General features: G+C 44.8%; 1 protein-coding gene across 1 annotated transcript; it reads left to right on the top strand.

Moving 5' to 3' along the window:
- Positions 1-107: 107 nt before the first annotated feature.
- Positions 108-16,851, top strand: DNAJC11 (DnaJ heat shock protein family (Hsp40) member C11). The gene is made up of 16 exons (XM_068415335.1): positions 108-216; positions 2,531-2,660; positions 3,343-3,416; positions 3,983-4,084; positions 9,258-9,386; positions 10,081-10,203; positions 11,314-11,387; positions 12,329-12,518; positions 12,909-12,994; positions 13,445-13,561; positions 14,246-14,401; positions 14,697-14,766; positions 14,890-14,947; positions 15,614-15,756; positions 16,233-16,362; positions 16,590-16,851. Exons 1-16 carry the CDS (start codon positions 145-147, stop codon positions 16,613-16,615), a joined length of 1,680 nt encoding a protein of 559 aa, XP_068271436.1. The 5' UTR covers positions 108-144; the 3' UTR covers positions 16,616-16,851.
- The last annotated feature ends 1,279 nt before the right edge of the window (positions 16,852-18,130 follow it).

The following is an 18,130-nucleotide window of genomic DNA, read 5'->3' as shown; positions in this document are numbered from 1 at the left end:
GCGCGCGCAGCTGGGCGCATGCGCGGGCTCTCAGTCCGCCGGGCCGCTGGGGGGCGCAGCAGCAAACGGCGCCGCGCCTCGAGCCCGCTCTCGCTGCGCCGCCCCGCCCGGCCGCGCGCCGGCGCGGGGTGAGAGGTCGGGAAGATGGCGGCGGCCTTGGGGGAGGAGGTGCCGGACAACGAGGACTACTACTCGCTGCTCAACGTGCGGCGGGAGGTGGGCCTGGGGGCGGCGGCGGCGTGCGGAGGGGCTGGAGCCGGGGCTGGGGTCAGGGCCGGGCGGGCCGTGACCGCGGGGCCCGCCTGGGTAAGCCGGGTCGCGGCCGTTGCGGGGCCCGGGAGGCGGGAGCGGGGCTGCCTCAGCGCGTCCTGCGGCCCGGGCCGGGGCGGCCGCTGCCCAGGGCAGGACCTCAGAGAGCCCCCGGCTCCGGGACTGCTCGTTGTGTGTGCGGCGGGACGTGAGAGCAGGGCCAAGGCGGCCGTGCTTTGGAGCGAGTTCTGCTTGGTTTATTTTTTCAGGCATATGGTAGCTTGGTCTTAGGCGTATCCGTACCTATATATTTATATAGTAGACTTATCTCTTTGGCTGTACGTTCGTTCCTGTTTAATCAGTGCTGTGTGGGCTTTCCACATTGGAAACACCTACATGTTGATCCTGAGGAGTTGGACTCGATGATCCCTGTGGGTCCCTTCCAACTCAGGACATTCTACATTTTTTGCAAAACACCTCTCTCCTCAAAGAAAGGAGGATCAGTAGTCCTCGATTTAATTTTTAAGAATAAATGGATATTAATTGATGCAGTTTTGTTACACTACAACAGTTGGGGACTTAATGGAAGGTAAATACTTTTTAAATAGTAATAATTAGACAAATCACCAAAGATCTGAGTGTATAGGCTGTGCTGTAGTTTGTTTCATCAAATGCAATAGCTGTATATACACTATATATATGTGTGTATATATATAAACAGACTTCACTGTTCAAGCACGGTGGCCTAGGTGTTAACAATTTGAGCTGAAGAAGGCTTTTACGGAACTGCTACTGCTGTGTACAACAGGAGTTCAAGACTTAGAAGCAATTCAGTCTCGTAGCCTTGAAAAAATTACCTTTGGAGTTAACGTCAGCACTTGTGGCCTCGGTGGCAGCCCCCTCTGTCTCCTTTGTGGAAATCTGCATTTCTGAAGGAAAAATGTGTGACAGCAACGCAGTTTGCACAACTCTCTAATGACTTGCAGTAAAGTGTTCTCCTTTTAGAAAAATTTCTGTGCGACTCAAGCCCGAGTCCTGTTAAAAGCCGGTGGGCTGTGCTTTTAGATCACTCGCCAGCTTTTGTAATTCACCCTCCTCCGTGTCAGCAGTGTGCAGACGTAGAGGTTAAAAGAAAGAGGTGGGACCCACACAGGGGTTGTGACTGCTTGGGACATTAACAGCGAAGGCTTAACAGTTACCTTAGCGAGGCTTTCAGCTGTTTGCTAGAGACCAGAAAATTCATGTTTGGTACAGCAGGGAGCTGGAAACCAAGGTAAAATGGTCCTCGAGGGAGTAATTCCAGCTGAGAGCAGTAGTTGCTTTGTTGATTACTCCTTGCTAGTTAACTTCAGTAGTACTATCCTGCGTAGCAGTGGAATGCAGTGAACTCGCATTGCTGTGTGCTGAGCCAACCTCGTGTGGTGAGGCAGCTGAGCTTAAAATAATAGTTAACCACTGAACTTTGCAGCCCCGACGAGGAGGGTAAGCCTGCTGAGCAGCGGGTTTCGTGTATGTGTATAAATGTTTAATCTTTTATAGATTTCAGTCCGCTAAAAATGTGGTGGCGTGTTTGAGATGTTAAATGAAGCCGTTTAAACCCCAAATAAGGGAGATGGGATGCCTTTTAATTTTGCCTGAAACTTTGGTAATAAAAATGTAACTTACATACGATTATTACTGACTTATGTGTTTCAGTGCAGTTTGAAATGATGGCAGTATTTCTTTAGCGGTTTCTAAGAGGCTATTGCTCATGAAATATTGAACCGATGACCCGAGCTATTCAATGATGATGAAAGGCCCAATCTAATGTTTTATTGAACATGGCATTTATGAAAAATGAAACTGCTCATTCCTATTACATAATCAATAGCACATTAAACCATTTATCATTAATTTGATTACAGAATGCCATTTTAGACCTGTATGTTCCCCTGCCTTCTCAGTCGAGTTTAAATTCAATGTCTGAGAAAGCACAAGGTAGTAAAAAGAAAAGAGCTGATCTGTAGGTGCTTGGGTGTTGTGTCTTTTTCTACTTAACTTTTTATACCTCGGTATACACTGGTGAGATGTCACTTGTTATAAATGGTGTGGAAAATACCTCTGTGCATAATTGAACATTTCATTAACTTATGTAATGAAACAAAAGTCCATTCTTCATTTTGTGTATATAAAAGTAGTGTAATATAATAGCTGATGTACTTCTCTTTTAGGGCTGACCTTGAGAATGCTCTGTTTTAAATAGCATTGTTGTACTTTAATTCATTTTTACTGCTTTTCACAGGCCTCCCAGGAAGAGCTAAAAGCTGCCTACCGCCGGCTGTGTATGCTGTACCATCCAGACAAGCACAGAGACCCAGAGCTCAAAACACAAGCTGAGCGACTGTTTAACCTTGTTCACCAAGCTTATGAAGGTCAGTGGAAGTCTGAAGATTGCAGAAACTGTTTTCAGGGGGTTTCTAGAAGGAATATTATAGATATTACTACACAGTAATAACTAAATTTGCTGCTACTTAGCGATGCTTTGTTTCCCACTTCTGTCCTGTAAGTCAGAGGAGCAATGCAGTATAAATTCTGCAGTGAACAAGATGTGGAGTCTCTGTCTTATTTCCTGCATGTTGTAAATACTCTTTCCACCACTTCCCTTACTTTTCAAAGCACCAAAGAGCTTCGAAAGCTAGACAGAGGTGGATGTCCTTCCTCCTCAGAAAGCTTCCAGGGACTGCTAGCGCTGAATTGCTAATAATCCTATTGATTGTTAGAGGGCCTATGTCGCCCTGCAGTCAGAGAAAACAATATTAAAAAACCCTGCTGTATATTCAGTTGGTTTGCTTGTCTCTCTTGTGTTCTTTTCACTTTTTGATTTTAGAAGTTTAAAGAGAAAAGGCATTTGTTGGGGGGAAAAGTCAGTGTGTCCTGTTAATATAGAATGTGAAAACGTTAAAGGGAGTTAATGTAAAAATTGGATGCAACTGTAGAACAACATGTTTCTGAGATCTGTGCTTGAATTCTAAATAACACTAGTGTGTTGGTCTGAAATTCGAGGAGAAGACCAAAAACTGAGTTCTCTCCTCTCTTTTGATTTTTAACTTGCAGTGCTTAGTGATCCACAGACCAGAGCCATCTATGACATCTATGGGAGGAGAGGACTGGAAATGGAAGGATGGGAGGTGAGACAAATTCAGCACCTTATGGCCAGTGGAATTGGCTAAACCCACCTTTGTGTGACATTCTTGTTTTTTCGAGCTGCACTGACACCTTGATGGTAATAAATGCCCGTTTGTTTGAAGGCATCCTTGTTTAGTTATTTCTGTCTCTCTCTGCTGAAACACCATGATGGATTTTCAAAGAATACTTGGGTTTTTCTCTTGACGAGAGAATGATAAACCTGACATTGAGTTCCGTAATAGGATATTACCGTGACAGGCAACATCTTTGTCTGAGACAAACGTGTTGATATTGTCCATCTAGTCTCATCTTTTTCATCTGAAACTTTTTTCCAGCATCAGCTAGCCGCTGGGCTTGAAATTACTTTTTCTTTCTGTGCTTTTTGGGGTTGGGTTTTTTTGTTGGTTTGGTTTTTATGGGCTTTGAAAGAAAACTTGTCCATTCCTGGCTTTCCTGTTGTTAAGTTCCCTTGCTAGCCTCTGCCAGTCTTAGTTGATCCCATCAGCAACGCAGTGCCCTAAACATCCTCTTTCTGGTAGTCTTTTGTTTTTAATTTATTTTTGAGCAGGTTGTGGAAAGGAAGAGAACTCCAGCTGAAATCAGGGAAGAATTTGAGCGTTTGCAGAGAGAGAGGGAAGAGAGAAGACTGCAGCAGCGAACTAATCCAAAGGTAAGCAAAGACTTTATCCAGTCGCAAGAGTGAATCCGGAAATCGTTACGAATACGCATGGTGTGATGAGCCTAGATGGGGGGCTATAGTGAATAGCCTTGTAGGTGTCTACACTTGGTGAGTTACTTTTCCTTTTCTGAATATGCATTTTCTCTGCACAATGTAGGGAAAACAGCTAATTCTTTGAACAGTAGTCCTCTATTGAAAGTTCTTTTTTTTGTTGAAACATGTAGGAGCAAAATATCTCTTTCAGCAATTTCAAGAAAACAGACCTAACACTGAAATGATTATGGTTTCTTTCCAAGTATTCAAAATAAAATGAAACTCCCTGCGGTTATCTGTCAGTTTTCCCTTTCACACTACTGTAGTGTCACGACAATGCAGGGAGATATTCGAACGCAGCTTTGAAACCAATGAAAAATGCGAGGTAGCCACCAAACCAGCTGGGCAGCAGAACTCTTCCGGCTGCAGCACAGTGAGCAAAATCAACCTGAACAGGACTGGGGTCCTGCCAGTTTCACAGTTAGTGCCTGTTTTAGGAAAGCTTGATCGCGCTCCCACGATGAGAACCATCGAGTATTCCCTTCATGTCTCAGTCTGTTTGAGCAGACATAAAGTGACACCAAATGACCCACTTTGCAGCTGAATCTTGGCTGTTCAGAGATGATCAAGAATACTGTGTTGAGGATGGTGTTCTTGTGGTAATGTTGGGATGGCAGGGAGAGGTGGAAATGACAATCGACTGCTGCTTCCTCTGTCACCTGCTGCGACTGGAGTACTCTGATAGTTTAGAATGCTGATGGCCTGGCTGGCTCTTGGCTTGATAGGGATGCCAGGCAAACCTAGGTTTTGTCAGGATTGTCACTGCGTGAGGTTTCAAAGCTGATTGAATCACAAAAACCGAGGTTCTCATGCAGGGAATAACATTATCCAAGAGCTGCATCTACACTCACCAAATGTATTCATGCTTTAGTTTACTTGTATCTGTATTTTTCTTGGATTTTTTTTGCTTAAACTATCAGAAACCATTTTGTACTTATTCTTTGAAATGTGTTGGAAATCCATTTCTTCTGTGCAGTATAGAAATGGTCCATGGTGGGGAGCCTTAATTTTCCCTTATCTACCCCAAGGTAACCACGCAGACATTTATGTACACAAACTTTCTCCAACTTGAAAAAATAAACCGTAATGAGACATCAATTTTTGTATTACTTATAAATCGTTCTGTTCTTAGTGGAAAACGGGGTGTCCCCAGAACTCTCACTGGAGGTTGCAGTCAACACAGATCCTGCATCCTGAAGCACAAGTGGCTGTACTCTTTCGGTGGCTTTGAAAGAGGAGGTCTCCTGTGTCGTTGTGTTCGTGCATGGACTTCTGAAGTGTTGCAGCGTAACTTGCATAACCTGAGAAACAAACTACCAGTTATTAACTACTATTACTGTTGTGTTTGAAGGTTACTGGTGTTTTCATGGCCAGCAGTTTAAAATCACAGTGTTTTCTGAGCAGACAGCAGTGCGAATGCAGTAATGTTTCAGACTGTATCAGAAAAATACCCATCTGAGAAGACCTGTAATGTTTTGAGATATTCACCTTGGTGCAGACTTTGGATCTGCTCTGGTCTTAGCAAAGCAAATCAGCTCATACAGATCACCAGGCTGTTGTGGATGGCGCACGGATACTAAGAACTTGTTTGTACTGGAAGGGTAAATAAGCATGAAGTGTTATGTGAGTATCTGCTGACATTATTCCAGGCAGAAAGGGATTTCTGGATGCCACAACACAGGCAAGTTGAACTGTCTCTGCTGGAGATGAGGGTGATTGGGGTCAGAGGGGTGTTCTCAGAGAGGGGCATGGTTATCTCCACCTCATGCTTCTCTGTTACTTTAGGAATTTGACATTTTATCTGGGCGCCTCGCCATGGCTGTGAGCAGTAAAAAGCGGAGCTGCATTGTAAGCCTCAGCCTCTGTGTCCTGTGATAAAATTAGCCATCTGGGTGTTTACAGCAATTGCTGATCGGCAGCCTATAGAAATGTCTCTCCAGGCAGTGTTCCTGTGGAATTAGGTAGCGCAGCTGTGATCGTTTCATACACGAACGCAAGTTATTTTAAAATTTCCAACATTTTGTCAGTTCTATAAAACGGTTCCAGCGAAATAAAGCATTTTAACCAGAAATGTTGAGCAATAACCAGATGTAGGCAATTTGGCAGGTTTCAAGTTGAGTCTATTATTTGCTTTTAGAGCTTTGTTTTTGCTTTCAAAGATGTGCAGAAGGGTTGAAAAGTTCATTACTTGATTTGAGAAGAATTGCTTCCCGTTAGGAGAAATTAAATCCCATTATTTTCCTGCTGAGGAAGGTCAACATCTAAGAAATGCAGGTTCTTTGAGGCTTAGTCTTGCACAGCTTCCATATGTCACCTTCCAGAAGGTAAATCCCTGAGAAAAAAGGCAAGGAGGGAGTATATTCTTTCTGGTGCACCTCTTAATTCCAGTAGTAAACCCCATTTCGTGTTCGCGGGATGGGCAAATAGAGGTGATTTTAGAAGATGGTACCAGATGACAACTCTGATGGTTCTGCAGTGCTGCTCCCCAGCTGCCTGCCCCGCTGAGCTGGGGCGCTTTGCAGCGTGTTGCGTGCGTGCACCGCCGACTTCTGAGCAGAGCTTTACAGCTTTTTCCCTGCTGCTCTTTCTTTGGGGAGGGCTTTTTCATTTCCAATGGTCTGGGCAGGTGGCTGATGGGGAGCTGCGAGCAGCAGCGCTCCCCTCTCTATTATCCGGTGGCATAGGGGCTGCTGTCGTTCTCTGGGAATATTTTTAACTTTACCATCTGCTGCTTTTCCTGTGCTTGCACCTGAGCCAGTTTCCTTGCCAGGATCTATAGACCTCTGAGGGTGACTTCACCTACTTGGTGGGAGGTGAAATGTCTGCACGGAGTCCACCGCTCACTTCAGCGGAAGGCAGCTAAATCGAAGGACTGCTGAGGAGCTGGGGAGGCAGCGGGGACGCCCCTTTCCTCTGAATGGGTCCTGTGGATTTTCACGGATAGGTTCAGGTGTTTTCCTTTTTTCATTGGGAGGGATATTTGTTTTAAAATTCATAGGTGTGAAAAAGGAAATCACAAGATTTTGAGTATGATAGAAAGGAGGTGCAATGAGTTTCAGGAATGCGTGTGGCCCTTGGTGCATCTTTACAAAGAGTACAAGCATTGCGATACCACTAAACGTAGTGCAGTAAGATGTTTTTCAGTATAATTTTTGTTAGTGCAAATTCTTGAGAAAGCTTTACTGCTGTTTATATTCTGGTCTGAATTAAAAATATGCAATTTTCTGCCTTTTTAGCGTTCAAATTCAGCATGCTTACTACACTTAACTTGATATCCCTTGTTTAAAAAATCGTTTCGCTTGGAATTTAAAGTTGCGGGTTCTGTGCTGAATGTGGTGCTCCACATGGAAAACCTTTCTTTCCTTCCCGCCTCTTGTTATGAAAGATCTTGGGTTTTATACTTCCTTGAATTGAAAAGCCTCAAGGAAAAATGGAAATAGTTCTGTCTTTTGTTAATATAAATGCTCACCTGTATTCGGACACGTTTGATCGGCCACTCTGGAGTGCATTTGCTGGAATTTCATTGAGTGGTGTTGGCACTTTCTGTTTCTCTTTGTCTGTTCTGCTCCGTGTCCTTCCAGAGGGCTGGAGCAGCAGCGCAGGGCTGCGCCACGTCCTTGGCGGTTTTGCCTTGCTTCACTCTTATTTTGGCCTCGTTTCAAGGAACAGCGCGACATAGGAGAGGGCTGACACTGAAGAAGCTGTAGCGTCTGGAGAGCAGATCCCTTGAAGGTGACTTTGCAGGTGGTTCCTGAAAAGTAGTCTTCTGCCTAAAGGGCAGGAGCTCGGCGCTTGTGCTGCCACAAAGAGCACGATGGGTGTAATTGTTTTGAAATTCGCCAGCCTGCCAAGGGTCGTTTGTAAACGGTTGGGGCACAGCCCCGGTTCCAGAGTTCTGGAAATAATCGCACCTTCACGTGTTAAAATATTTATCCAATTTTTGCTGCATAAGAAATCAGAAAATAATCATTGAGAAGAGGTCAGGAATCTCCGGAGCAAATAGGTAGTTGGGAGCCAAACCAGAGAGAAGTTTTGGGTCCTGTCAAACTCTGCAAATTCTTCCTATATTTATGGTTCAGCATTTGATTAGAGTGGCGCGAGCAAGGAAAAATAAATGCTCACTCAGATCGAAATAAGGATTTACTCCATCCGTACGTGCACTCTGTGTGAGTGGTTTTTCTACCTACCCAGCTATTGAGTTTCTCTGTACAAGTTGCTCAGAGTTCGTTCTGTGCTGGTGCACAGAGGGGTTTTTTTAGTTGCAACTGGTACATTTTATATGAGCTGGAGTGCTGTTTAATAGGTCTATAGGGGAGGTTTCCAAAGCCTCTGGAAGTTCTATGACCCAGACAAGGAGCTAATCATGCCCTTTTCAAATATACCCACTCTTGCCGTTAGTCTGAGTGAGCACAGCAGCAGGTAGCCACACTATTTAGCTGTGGCCTAGTTTTTTGTAGGAATAAGCTTTTCTGTGGTCTGAGAAAGGAAACATTTACCACTTGCTAAAAGTCTGTCCGTCTTCTGATTATAAGATATAAACTGGGAAAAAGAAAAGAAAATTACTAATGAGGTCAATTGCAAGTGAATGATGTAGCTCAAAATGAAATTGTTTCAGATAACTCATAAGAAGAAAACATTTAGAGGATTTCTGGCCAAGTTCCACTGAAGGAAATCGATTTCTAAAACATGTTATTTCAACTTTAAAATACTGACAGAGCAGAGTCAGTTGTGGGGGAAGAAGAAACCTGCTGTGGAAAAGTGTTCTACCTGCTTCTGTAATGTGCCACAATAGAATAATTACCGATTAGTATTGCAAGTTCCATTCCTGATGAAAAACTGTCTTTTATCCAGTTTATTTTACGATTTATATTGCTGGTTTAGAATATTGTAATCTTTCATTTTTGTTTGTCTTGAATGTGTAAGAAATGCATTTTAGAGTGGAAAAGGTAATTGTAGAATGAGAAAAAACTGCAAAAAAATATAATCATATAGAAGGATGCTTTAGCCATTTGGCCCGTAGATGCTGGGTGTTTGTTACTGCTAAGTACTTGTTTCACTTGTCATTCCGCAGGGAACAATTAGTGTCGGAATAGATGCCACTGACCTCTTTGATCGTTACGACGAAGAATACGAAGATGTGCCCGGGAGCGGCTTTCCCCAGATTGAGATAAACAAAATGCACATATCCCAGTCCATTGAGGTAAGGAGGGCAGGCGCTGCCAGTGTGGGCAGGGCCTGAGCTAATGAGGCACTACAGTGCAAAGCAACAGAAAATGAAACGCTGCCCAGGGGGTTCTCATCTGGATTTATGGGAGGACACGACTACCAGTGCAGGTGGGAGGAGGAGGAAGCTCAGTTCCAGCAGGACTGTGCAGCGTGCGTTTGTGTGGCTGGTTTGTAGGCTACAGAGCTCCTGCCTTCCTGCTAGCAGGGAGGCTCAGTTGTGATTGAAAACAGGTATCTAGTTCTCACTGAACGTGGAATATTTAGTGTATGAAAACAAACGGTGCCCGGTTTTGAGGATGTGGGTAAGGAAAAGAAGGAGGACTGTTTCCTGTGTTCCAGAGAGTTGAAAAAATTTAGTCTGCTAATGAGATTAGAAGGGTTTGCAGCTCAGGGTCAGGACTTCAAGGTGGTACGTTAAAGGTGTCACAAAAGGTGTCTGATACTGTAAGAATTGTCTCACTTTTTGCCACACTTTGACTGTATTTGCAGCAAGTGTGATCATGTCTGGTTCAAACACCTGGGCTTAGTGGATGACAAGGAGGCAGCTGGAGCGTTACCTGTCTCTCTGCACTTACACTCTCTGCAGTTCTGATTATGTCCTTGAAGAACATCCATTAAATGTGTGAATTGGGATCAGAGTAATTGGTAACAATATATTCATTTTTCAGGCACCACTGACTGCCACAGACACAGCAATACTATCTGGTAACCTTTCCACCCAGAACGGGAATGGAGGTGGATCGATTAATCTTGCTCTGAGACGAGTGACATCTGCCAAGGGATGGGGAGAGGTAAGAGTGCGAGCTGTTACACATTTTTATATCCAGTCTATTTCAGGCTGCTTGGATTAGTTACCTAGTGTTTATTTTCCTTAGGGAACTTTAGCTCGTTTCATCTCTTGTTTTCTGCATTCTGTAGAATGTAGGAAAAGGAATTCTCAAAGGAATTTGAGAAAAAGGGAAGATCAAACCTTGTTTTTTCTTAATTGTTTCCCCTTTCCATTTGGCTGTGCATTTTGGACTCCACTTATGTGGACGGAATTGTTAGATGTTGTCGCCAGGGCCTTTCTAATTTCACCATCTGAAGGCTCTCAGGTGCCTTCTAGAGGCTGTGAGCATGCACCTTAGGGCAGCGTGATCGTTTGCCTTCGCTTCAAAAACTGCTCTGCTCACAAGGGAAGAAGTTATGGGGGAAAACAGTTTGACTCCTAGGCAGATATGATCTAAGTAGCTGGAAGGTCCCATGTGACCACCTGCAAGCTGTGCCTTGCTAGACTTGTGGCTTTGTTTGAGATGCTCGTGACTAAAAAAAGTTTTAAAAAACCCACGTTAATAAACTTACTTTGGAGATGCAGATGTAGTAGGAACTGCTTTTTCAGGTTTTGTCATGAAAAGTGTCAGGTCTAAGAATTGCTTCCATTAATGAGACTGAACAGCAGCAAATAAACACTGACTAGCAACCTGCAAGACACCCAGACTAGTGGATGAAGCAGCAGGCATGTTTTGCAGCTGCTGAGATGGTGCAGCAGCAGAACTGCTGACAACATTATTGTGAGGCTGTCCTGAGAAGCACTCTTATCCTCAGAGGGCAGCAGCCAAGCCTTGTTGTTTGCCGTTGTGGGGCTGTAGTGGAGGTTTTCACTGGAGCAACCAGAGCAGGTGCTGGTGGTAGTAGCCTGTAGCACTACGGAACTGGCTTTGTTTTACTCATGAGGACCCTACTCAGTGAGACACCTCTTATTCTGTATGCAAAGCTAGCAGAAAAGAGAGGATGCTGAAATATGTGGTAAATGTTCCTCAGATGTGTAAAATGTCTGTGATGTAAATGACGCTTGTGAAGTACTTTGTCACTGTTGTAAAAGATGTTTTCTTCTAACAATTTGGCGTTGTGCATTTAAACAGTTGGAGTTTGGAGCAGGAGACCTTCAGGGACCTCTCTTCGGTCTGAAGATATTCCGTAATCTTACACCAAGATGGTAAATATTAGAAAAACGGTCTAATGGTTAATATTCCACACTGGGGAACTAAATAACAAAATAAGGTATTTCTTCTTTAGACTTAACGTCATGCTTCAGTACTGATCAAAATGCTTGTATTCTTTTTGTGTGTGGGTGTCCTTCATTTTCATGCTTACAATTTAAGGAAGGTCTGTGTTCCACATCCTTAGATTTGTATTTGATCTCGTCATGAATTCATGGTACTTGAGGCCTGATCTCACAATCAGAGCAACAAAAGTTTGCTCTGGGAGCAGGACAAAAAACTGGGGAGCTCTTCTGGGCCTTCCATGTGTGAGGCGGAGTTTCTGACATCAAAAGAGGAGATGATATGTCATATTTTAGGGAAATAACGCCAAATTTGCCACTAGTGTGGTCTCTGTTTACAAAAGAATAGAGGTCTCAAGTTGCAAAGGAGAGTACAAGGTAAGAGTTGTGATTGAAGACATGTTAGAGCATTGTAGGTGCCAGTGTAGACTTCCTCCTTTTTATATTTTCTCATTTAGTAAATATGCCATTCCTCAGAGCTTATACAGGGATCTTGTTCCCTGTAGAGTCCTTTAATGCTGGTTTTTGGAGCTGATGCTTGAGGATTATTAATTAGCAGGGCTATCTTCTAGCAGCCAAGTGTGCTGCCTCTGCAGAAGACCAGGCCTTTATCTGCCTAGGGCAAGAAGGGCAAAGGCTGAAATGGAGCCTGCTGTGCTGGCTGCAGTGTTGTGGCACAGATCAATAAACTGGGGCATGGCCCTGCTCTTCTGGGCGGTGCTGTGGTCAGTGCACTAAATGAGTTTTGATTTTTTCCTGAAACCCTCAGGCATCATGCTCTTTGCAGGGTAGTCTCTGCATATTCAGCAAGGAACCTGAGGCCATCCGGGAGCCTGCGTTTTTATCACTGATGAGGCTCTCCTCGTTTCTCCTAGTTTCATCAGTACAAACTGTGCCCTGCAGTTCTCGTCCCGTGGGGTCCGCCCCGGCCTCACCACGGTCCTAGCCCGCAACCTGGACAAGAACACGATGGGGTACTTACAGTGGCGGTGGGGCATCCAGTCAGCCATGAACACTAGTATTGTCCGGGATACGAAAACCAGCCATTTCACGGTGGCGTTACAGGTGAGAGTCCTGTTGCTGTACGCAGGGAGCAGTGACACCACCCCGTGGGAGGGAAGGGCCTCAGCTTTTGCGTCCCAGCAGTATTTTGGCTTGGGACTAGAGGATAACAGAGCAGTTGGTACTGTCTCGTGTGAACGTGTAACGTAGGTAACCAGCTGCATTTGGCAGAGCACAACACTTTGCACCCAGCATTGTCATATCCAGTGTGGGTCGGCTCGGATCAGGGTCAGGATGCACAACACGGGCTGCACAGACTGCAGGCTGTGACGAGTAAGCTGCAAGCGTTGCTGCGTTTTCTGTGCCGCTTAAAGGATAAGAGAGGAAATTTGGGGGAACATTCAGTGGTGGCCGAGGGTATGTTTTCATACATTTGTGCCTCTTGTATTTCAGCTGGGAATCCCCCATTCTTTCATGATGGTCAGTTATCAGCATAAGTTTCAGGATGAGGATCAGACACGAGTGAAAGGTTCTGTCAAGTAAGTGTGCAAGAGGAAATTCGTGTTGCTCACAGCCTGGAGAATCTGTCCTCTCCTGCTTTTGTAGGCCTCCAGGTTCCACGCAAATCAAATGCTTACGTGGTCCTTGGGAATCTGCTTTTCAATAATTAAATCTGGTAAATGCTGAAGGGAGTGTCTTGGAGGCTTAACTCTGTGTGCCTCTTCGGATAAGTGGAACTTAAAATACTTGTGTGTGATACTTCTGTATCATCACCAATAAGAAAGGCAGAAGTTCTTGTAGTCTGTTTACTACTTTACAAGCTGAAAAGGCTAATCTCAGCTTGTAGATACATCGTGAATCTTGCAGTAGCCAACATCTGCTGCACACAGATGTATTTACATGTTTTACTTGTTGGGAAATTACAGGATTCAGTAAAGAGAAATTCAAGAGTCTCCCTGTCTTACCAGTTTTTGGTTCTGTCGTTCTAGGGCGGGTTTCTTTGGGACCATAGTGGAGTATGGAGCAGAGAGGAAGATTTCCAGGCACAGCATTTTAGGAGCCACCGTCAGTGTTGGTGTTCCCCAAGGAGTGTCTTTGAAAATCAAGTCAGTTCAAGATTATAACTCTAGATGGCAGAGGCTGACCGTAACCTGCATTATTCTATTTCCAATATTCAGGTGGGAAGGTCCCAATCTTAGGGCAGTACAGGTATATTGATATATCACTATGAAAGGTTGCAGCTGCCCTCACCTCTAGTACCAGTGGTGCCCATCGGAAGCAATGTGTGCCTTCTGCCGAGAGGCAAAAGCTGCGGTGTAAGACGTGCAGCCCTCTGTCCCAGGAAAAGTAATGTTTTCTGAAATAAATATTATTATAAGAGTCAGAGAAATACTAATGTACTCCTTCCTTGAAGGCACGTGCCAGTGTTGTGGACATAGACCTTCTCTATAAGCATTTGCTTTTCTCTTGATGATGATATTCGTCCCTTTCCCTGGTGAAATTAATGACCAAATAAATTCTCCTAAGATTAAAAAAACACTTTAGAATGGCCAGGTACTATCACAAGAGATGTCTGCTACATAAAAGTCTGGCTCTGGGTGGTGTCACCTGTCTGTCTTACTATTGTCTTGTTTTGGTTTATTGGATTTTCACCTTTTTGAGCTCATCATTCATCTCTCCTTGGGTTCAGCAGTTGTTCAGCAGCATACACTGCTGCTAAGTGTACTTAATCAAGCACATTAAACTCTGCATTTCCTCTTACCTGTCACTCCATTCTGGTTTTGTTCCAGGTTGAATAGGGCTAGCCAGACCTACTTCTTCCCTGTCCACCTAACAGATCAGCTGCTTCCCAGTGCTGTATTCTATGCCACCGTGGGACCTCTAGTTATCTACTTCGCCATGCATAGGCTAATCATCAAACCCTACCTCAGGGCTCAGAAGGAGAGGTGAGCTCGCAAGACTGGGTTTTAAATTCAGGGCTGGGAGATCCCACTCAAGTGCTTCTGGGAGCCTGGTGCAAAGGCTGGGATATCCAGCTGAGGCACTGTGGTTCCCTACATCAGTAGTACTGACTTCTGGAAGCCTACAAAAATATCTTGAAAGGTGGGGAAGAACCTTAAAACTGAGCTCATTTGTGTGAGGCTCTGGGGCAGTTGTAGTTGGGGTGGGTAAGACGTGCCGCTTCGTGGCTGAATCCCATCTGCTGTGTGACCTGATGTGATGTTGACTTCCTTACGGCAGAGAGCTGGAGAAGCAAAGGGAGAGTACAGCCAGCGACATCCTTCAGAAGAAGCAGGAGGCGGAAGCTGCAGTAAGTCTTTCCCAAAACTAATCCCCCTTAATTAAAGGAAGCTGTTTTCACTCTGGGCTTTTCTCTTTTGGACACAGTGTCTGACACTGCTTGATTTTTGCTCTGCCCCTTGTGTTGTGACAGGTCCGGTTAATGCAAGAGTCTGTCCGGAGGATAATTGAAGCAGAGGAAGCCAGGATGGGTAAAGATTACAACACCATTTACTTGTTCCATAGGTTTGGAGAGAGGAAGGAACAATACAAAGGCTGGGTGGTTGAGGGGGAGAAATGCAAGAAACGCTTCTTCGTTTACGCCCCTAATGAAGCACAGCGTAATTGCTGTTGCGCACGTAGTGGGGAAGCTCCATTATGATTTGGCTTCTGGTGCCTGAGCTTAGAAGGGATCCACTCAATATTATCCTGGGCCATGCTGTGAGGTGGATCCACAGGCTGAAGACAATAGCGTGCATTCACCTCTTCACAAAAGCGAGGTGTGTGTATGTGCAAAAGTCTGAAGTTTAGGTATCTCTGGTCTCTCTAGCTTACACAGTTTGCTCCTGGATCATAATGGAAATCAGGATTCTGGTGTTTGCTAGCAATTTCCAAGAGAATCTTCCAATGTGGACTGACATCCACTTGGCCTGTCACATCAGCATGGCATTGAAGTCATGTCATTCTGTCCCAGTGCTGAAGATTGCTTGCAAACACCCAAGTAGAAACGTTCTGTCTTGAGAAGTGTGGGTCCAGGCAGGAAAAATTTAAATATCATTGAAAGCAAAAGAAAATGCCGGGATGGTCTTTTCATCAGTGTCTGCCTAGCTGTCGGTGGGAAGCCTTTCATCACATCTGTGATTTCATGTGAAATGCAGGTTTGATTGTAGTGAATGCCTGGTATGGGAAGTTTGTTAATGACAACAGCAGGAAGAATGAGAAGGTGAAAGTAATAGATGTGACTGTGCCCCTGCAGTGCTTGGTGAAAGACTCTAAACTCATCCTTACAGAGGCATCCAAGGTACGTAGCTGTTCTGTCAAAGCCCAGACTCAAGAGCTCGAATGCTTGACTCAGAATTTCGATTGCACGGTGTATTGTCCAGCCAGGGGATTTCTCCAGTGTGCTTGAAGCTAGTGACTCTAGATCAGTTGACAGAAGCTATTTACATACCCAGTGTTATGAACCTCCAGGAACTTCTGTTTCTCCGGGCATTTTCAGTGCCAAAGAAACAGTGTCTCCGTATTTGCAGCATAGGACAGTGTGTGTTACAGACACTGGGGCTGTACACCAGAAACACCCCCCGGTTCACTCTTTTCTGCATTTACAACTTGCCACTGGGGAGGCGATTCCTTGGCTTCTTGTCTCATCTCATTGGCAACAAAATTCCTTTTTTTTTTTAACGACATGTCATTCTGGTGCTAATAAATGTTTTTGGTTAGTTGAAGAGCTGTGAAAGTCCATTCCCTGATGCTCAGTCTGTCCTTCTCTGCTTCAAGGCTGGGCTGCCAGGTTTTTACGACCCCTGCGTGGGTGAGGAGAAGAGTTTGAAAGTGCTTTATCAGTTCCGAGGAGTTCTGCACCAAGTGATGTCAGCTGACAACGAGGCCCTTAGGATACCAAAGCAATGTAAGTAGCAAGGACTGCCCTGCTTCTTCCTTCAGGGGGACCAGTAAGGGGTTGCTTCAGCTCTGTGTGCCAAAGCACACAGAACTGGGGTTGCTGTGTATGAGAGTCACGTTCAATTAGCAGCCAAAAATGTTACTGTCTGTCCCTGGTACGGTGGCAAGTTCAGCCTAGGATGTGCCTCGTCCAACAGCAGTGGCGTGTATCCACATACTGTTCTCATCCGACAGCTCACAGAATCGATGCAGATGGCTAACCTGGTGGGAGCGCACGCGTCCGTTACGGTTCCTGGGTCAACGGAAACTACAAAACCTTCCCCTGGACGCCACAAGTTTGAACAGAGACACTTTTATTTTTACTACCCACGTAGCAGGTGGTGTCCTACCAGTTCTGTTACGAGACAAAATGAGAGAACCTGCTTCTACAGGTGGCTCCAAGGCAATACTGCTCTGAATTGTGGCTCAGTAACCAATAAAGCAACGTGACTCTGAATGTGCAGTGCTTTCTGCTGAGGCTGTGCGAGCGGGCACTGAGCACCACCCGTCAGGCAGCCGAGGCTTCCCTGCTGCTATTGGCCACAGTCCATTTGTGCGGTCTCACGTGTATCTTCTTGCACTGACCGGGGAAGAAGACCTGTTCTCACTTCTCCACATACTTCCTGGGGTAGGTAACATACCTTTTTCTGCTCCTGAGGGAAAGTTAAGTTCTTTGGCCACCTCCTGGAAGGCCTTTGTGTAAATCCTTTTGTTGGAAAGAGGACAGAGATTGTTTTCTGTCTCAAATCTGTATCTGAAATGTACTTGTTAAGAACAAGTATGTTTGAAATGAAGTTCTTTGCCTTTTGTAGTCACATGGACGTCTTCAGCACGAATCCATCCAGCTGCTCATTTCAAACACTGCTATTCCAGACAAGGACACGGGGTATAATAGTCTTATTAATTCTTCTGCCACCTAGAACCACGTACTATCAGGGTTTTCAAGAAAGGAGGAAAACTAGCAAGGGAGAAGGTCAGCAATTCATTTCATTTGATTCTGTTGCTGCAGCTATCTCTTGCCACCTAATTTATTTCTAGGAAAAAGAGGAACGTAGTTTATACAAGTAAACCAGACCAAAGTGAGGAGAGATGCCAAATGGGTAAAGAGCTGAAAACGTAAAATTCAGCTGCCCTTTCTAAAAAGCATCAGTTACAACATAAAGTTACTGCATTAATCTTGCATAGAAGCCATGCCAGGGATTTACCAGCAAAAAGGGGCAGTCCTGTTCTAGTGACACAGCAGATGGAAACGGCAGCCTTGTAGTATCTGCTACACACTGCGTACGTCAACACCACCGAAGCTTCTTCATAGAGAGAAGGAACAATTGTGGCTGTGTCTCAGTCACACTTTGCTCTTGGTGAGTCCTAGAACAGCCTTCATTGCGTAAATGTGGGAGACGGGGGGGAAAAAGGTATCTTGGCAGTGCGTTGTTGTTCTCGACAACTAGTACCATAAATCATTTCCTGGCACGTGCCTGGCCCCTCTTTCTGTGCAACTGTGGTTCTCTTTGCTCAAGTCACTTAACAGGAGAATTAGATTTCCAAAAGCAGACTTCCTTGAGCGAGTCTGAAAGAGATGCTCCCCTCGCTCTGAAAAAAACAAGTTCATACAATTAAGGGCTGTTCACTTGTTTTTATTAAAAACATAACAAAACTCTTCAGTTGTGACCAGCTCCTGGTGCAGGATTTTATTTCACTTATGACCAGTGTTCTGTTGATCTGAAATTAAATGTAAA

Source organism: Nyctibius grandis, chromosome 17, assembly GCF_013368605.1.
Source record: "Nyctibius grandis isolate bNycGra1 chromosome 17, bNycGra1.pri, whole genome shotgun sequence".
Classification (NCBI taxonomy): domain Eukaryota; kingdom Metazoa; phylum Chordata; class Aves; order Nyctibiiformes; family Nyctibiidae; genus Nyctibius; species Nyctibius grandis.
Note: the sequence above shows the minus strand (reverse complement) of the source record. Positions and strands in the feature narration are given on the sequence as shown.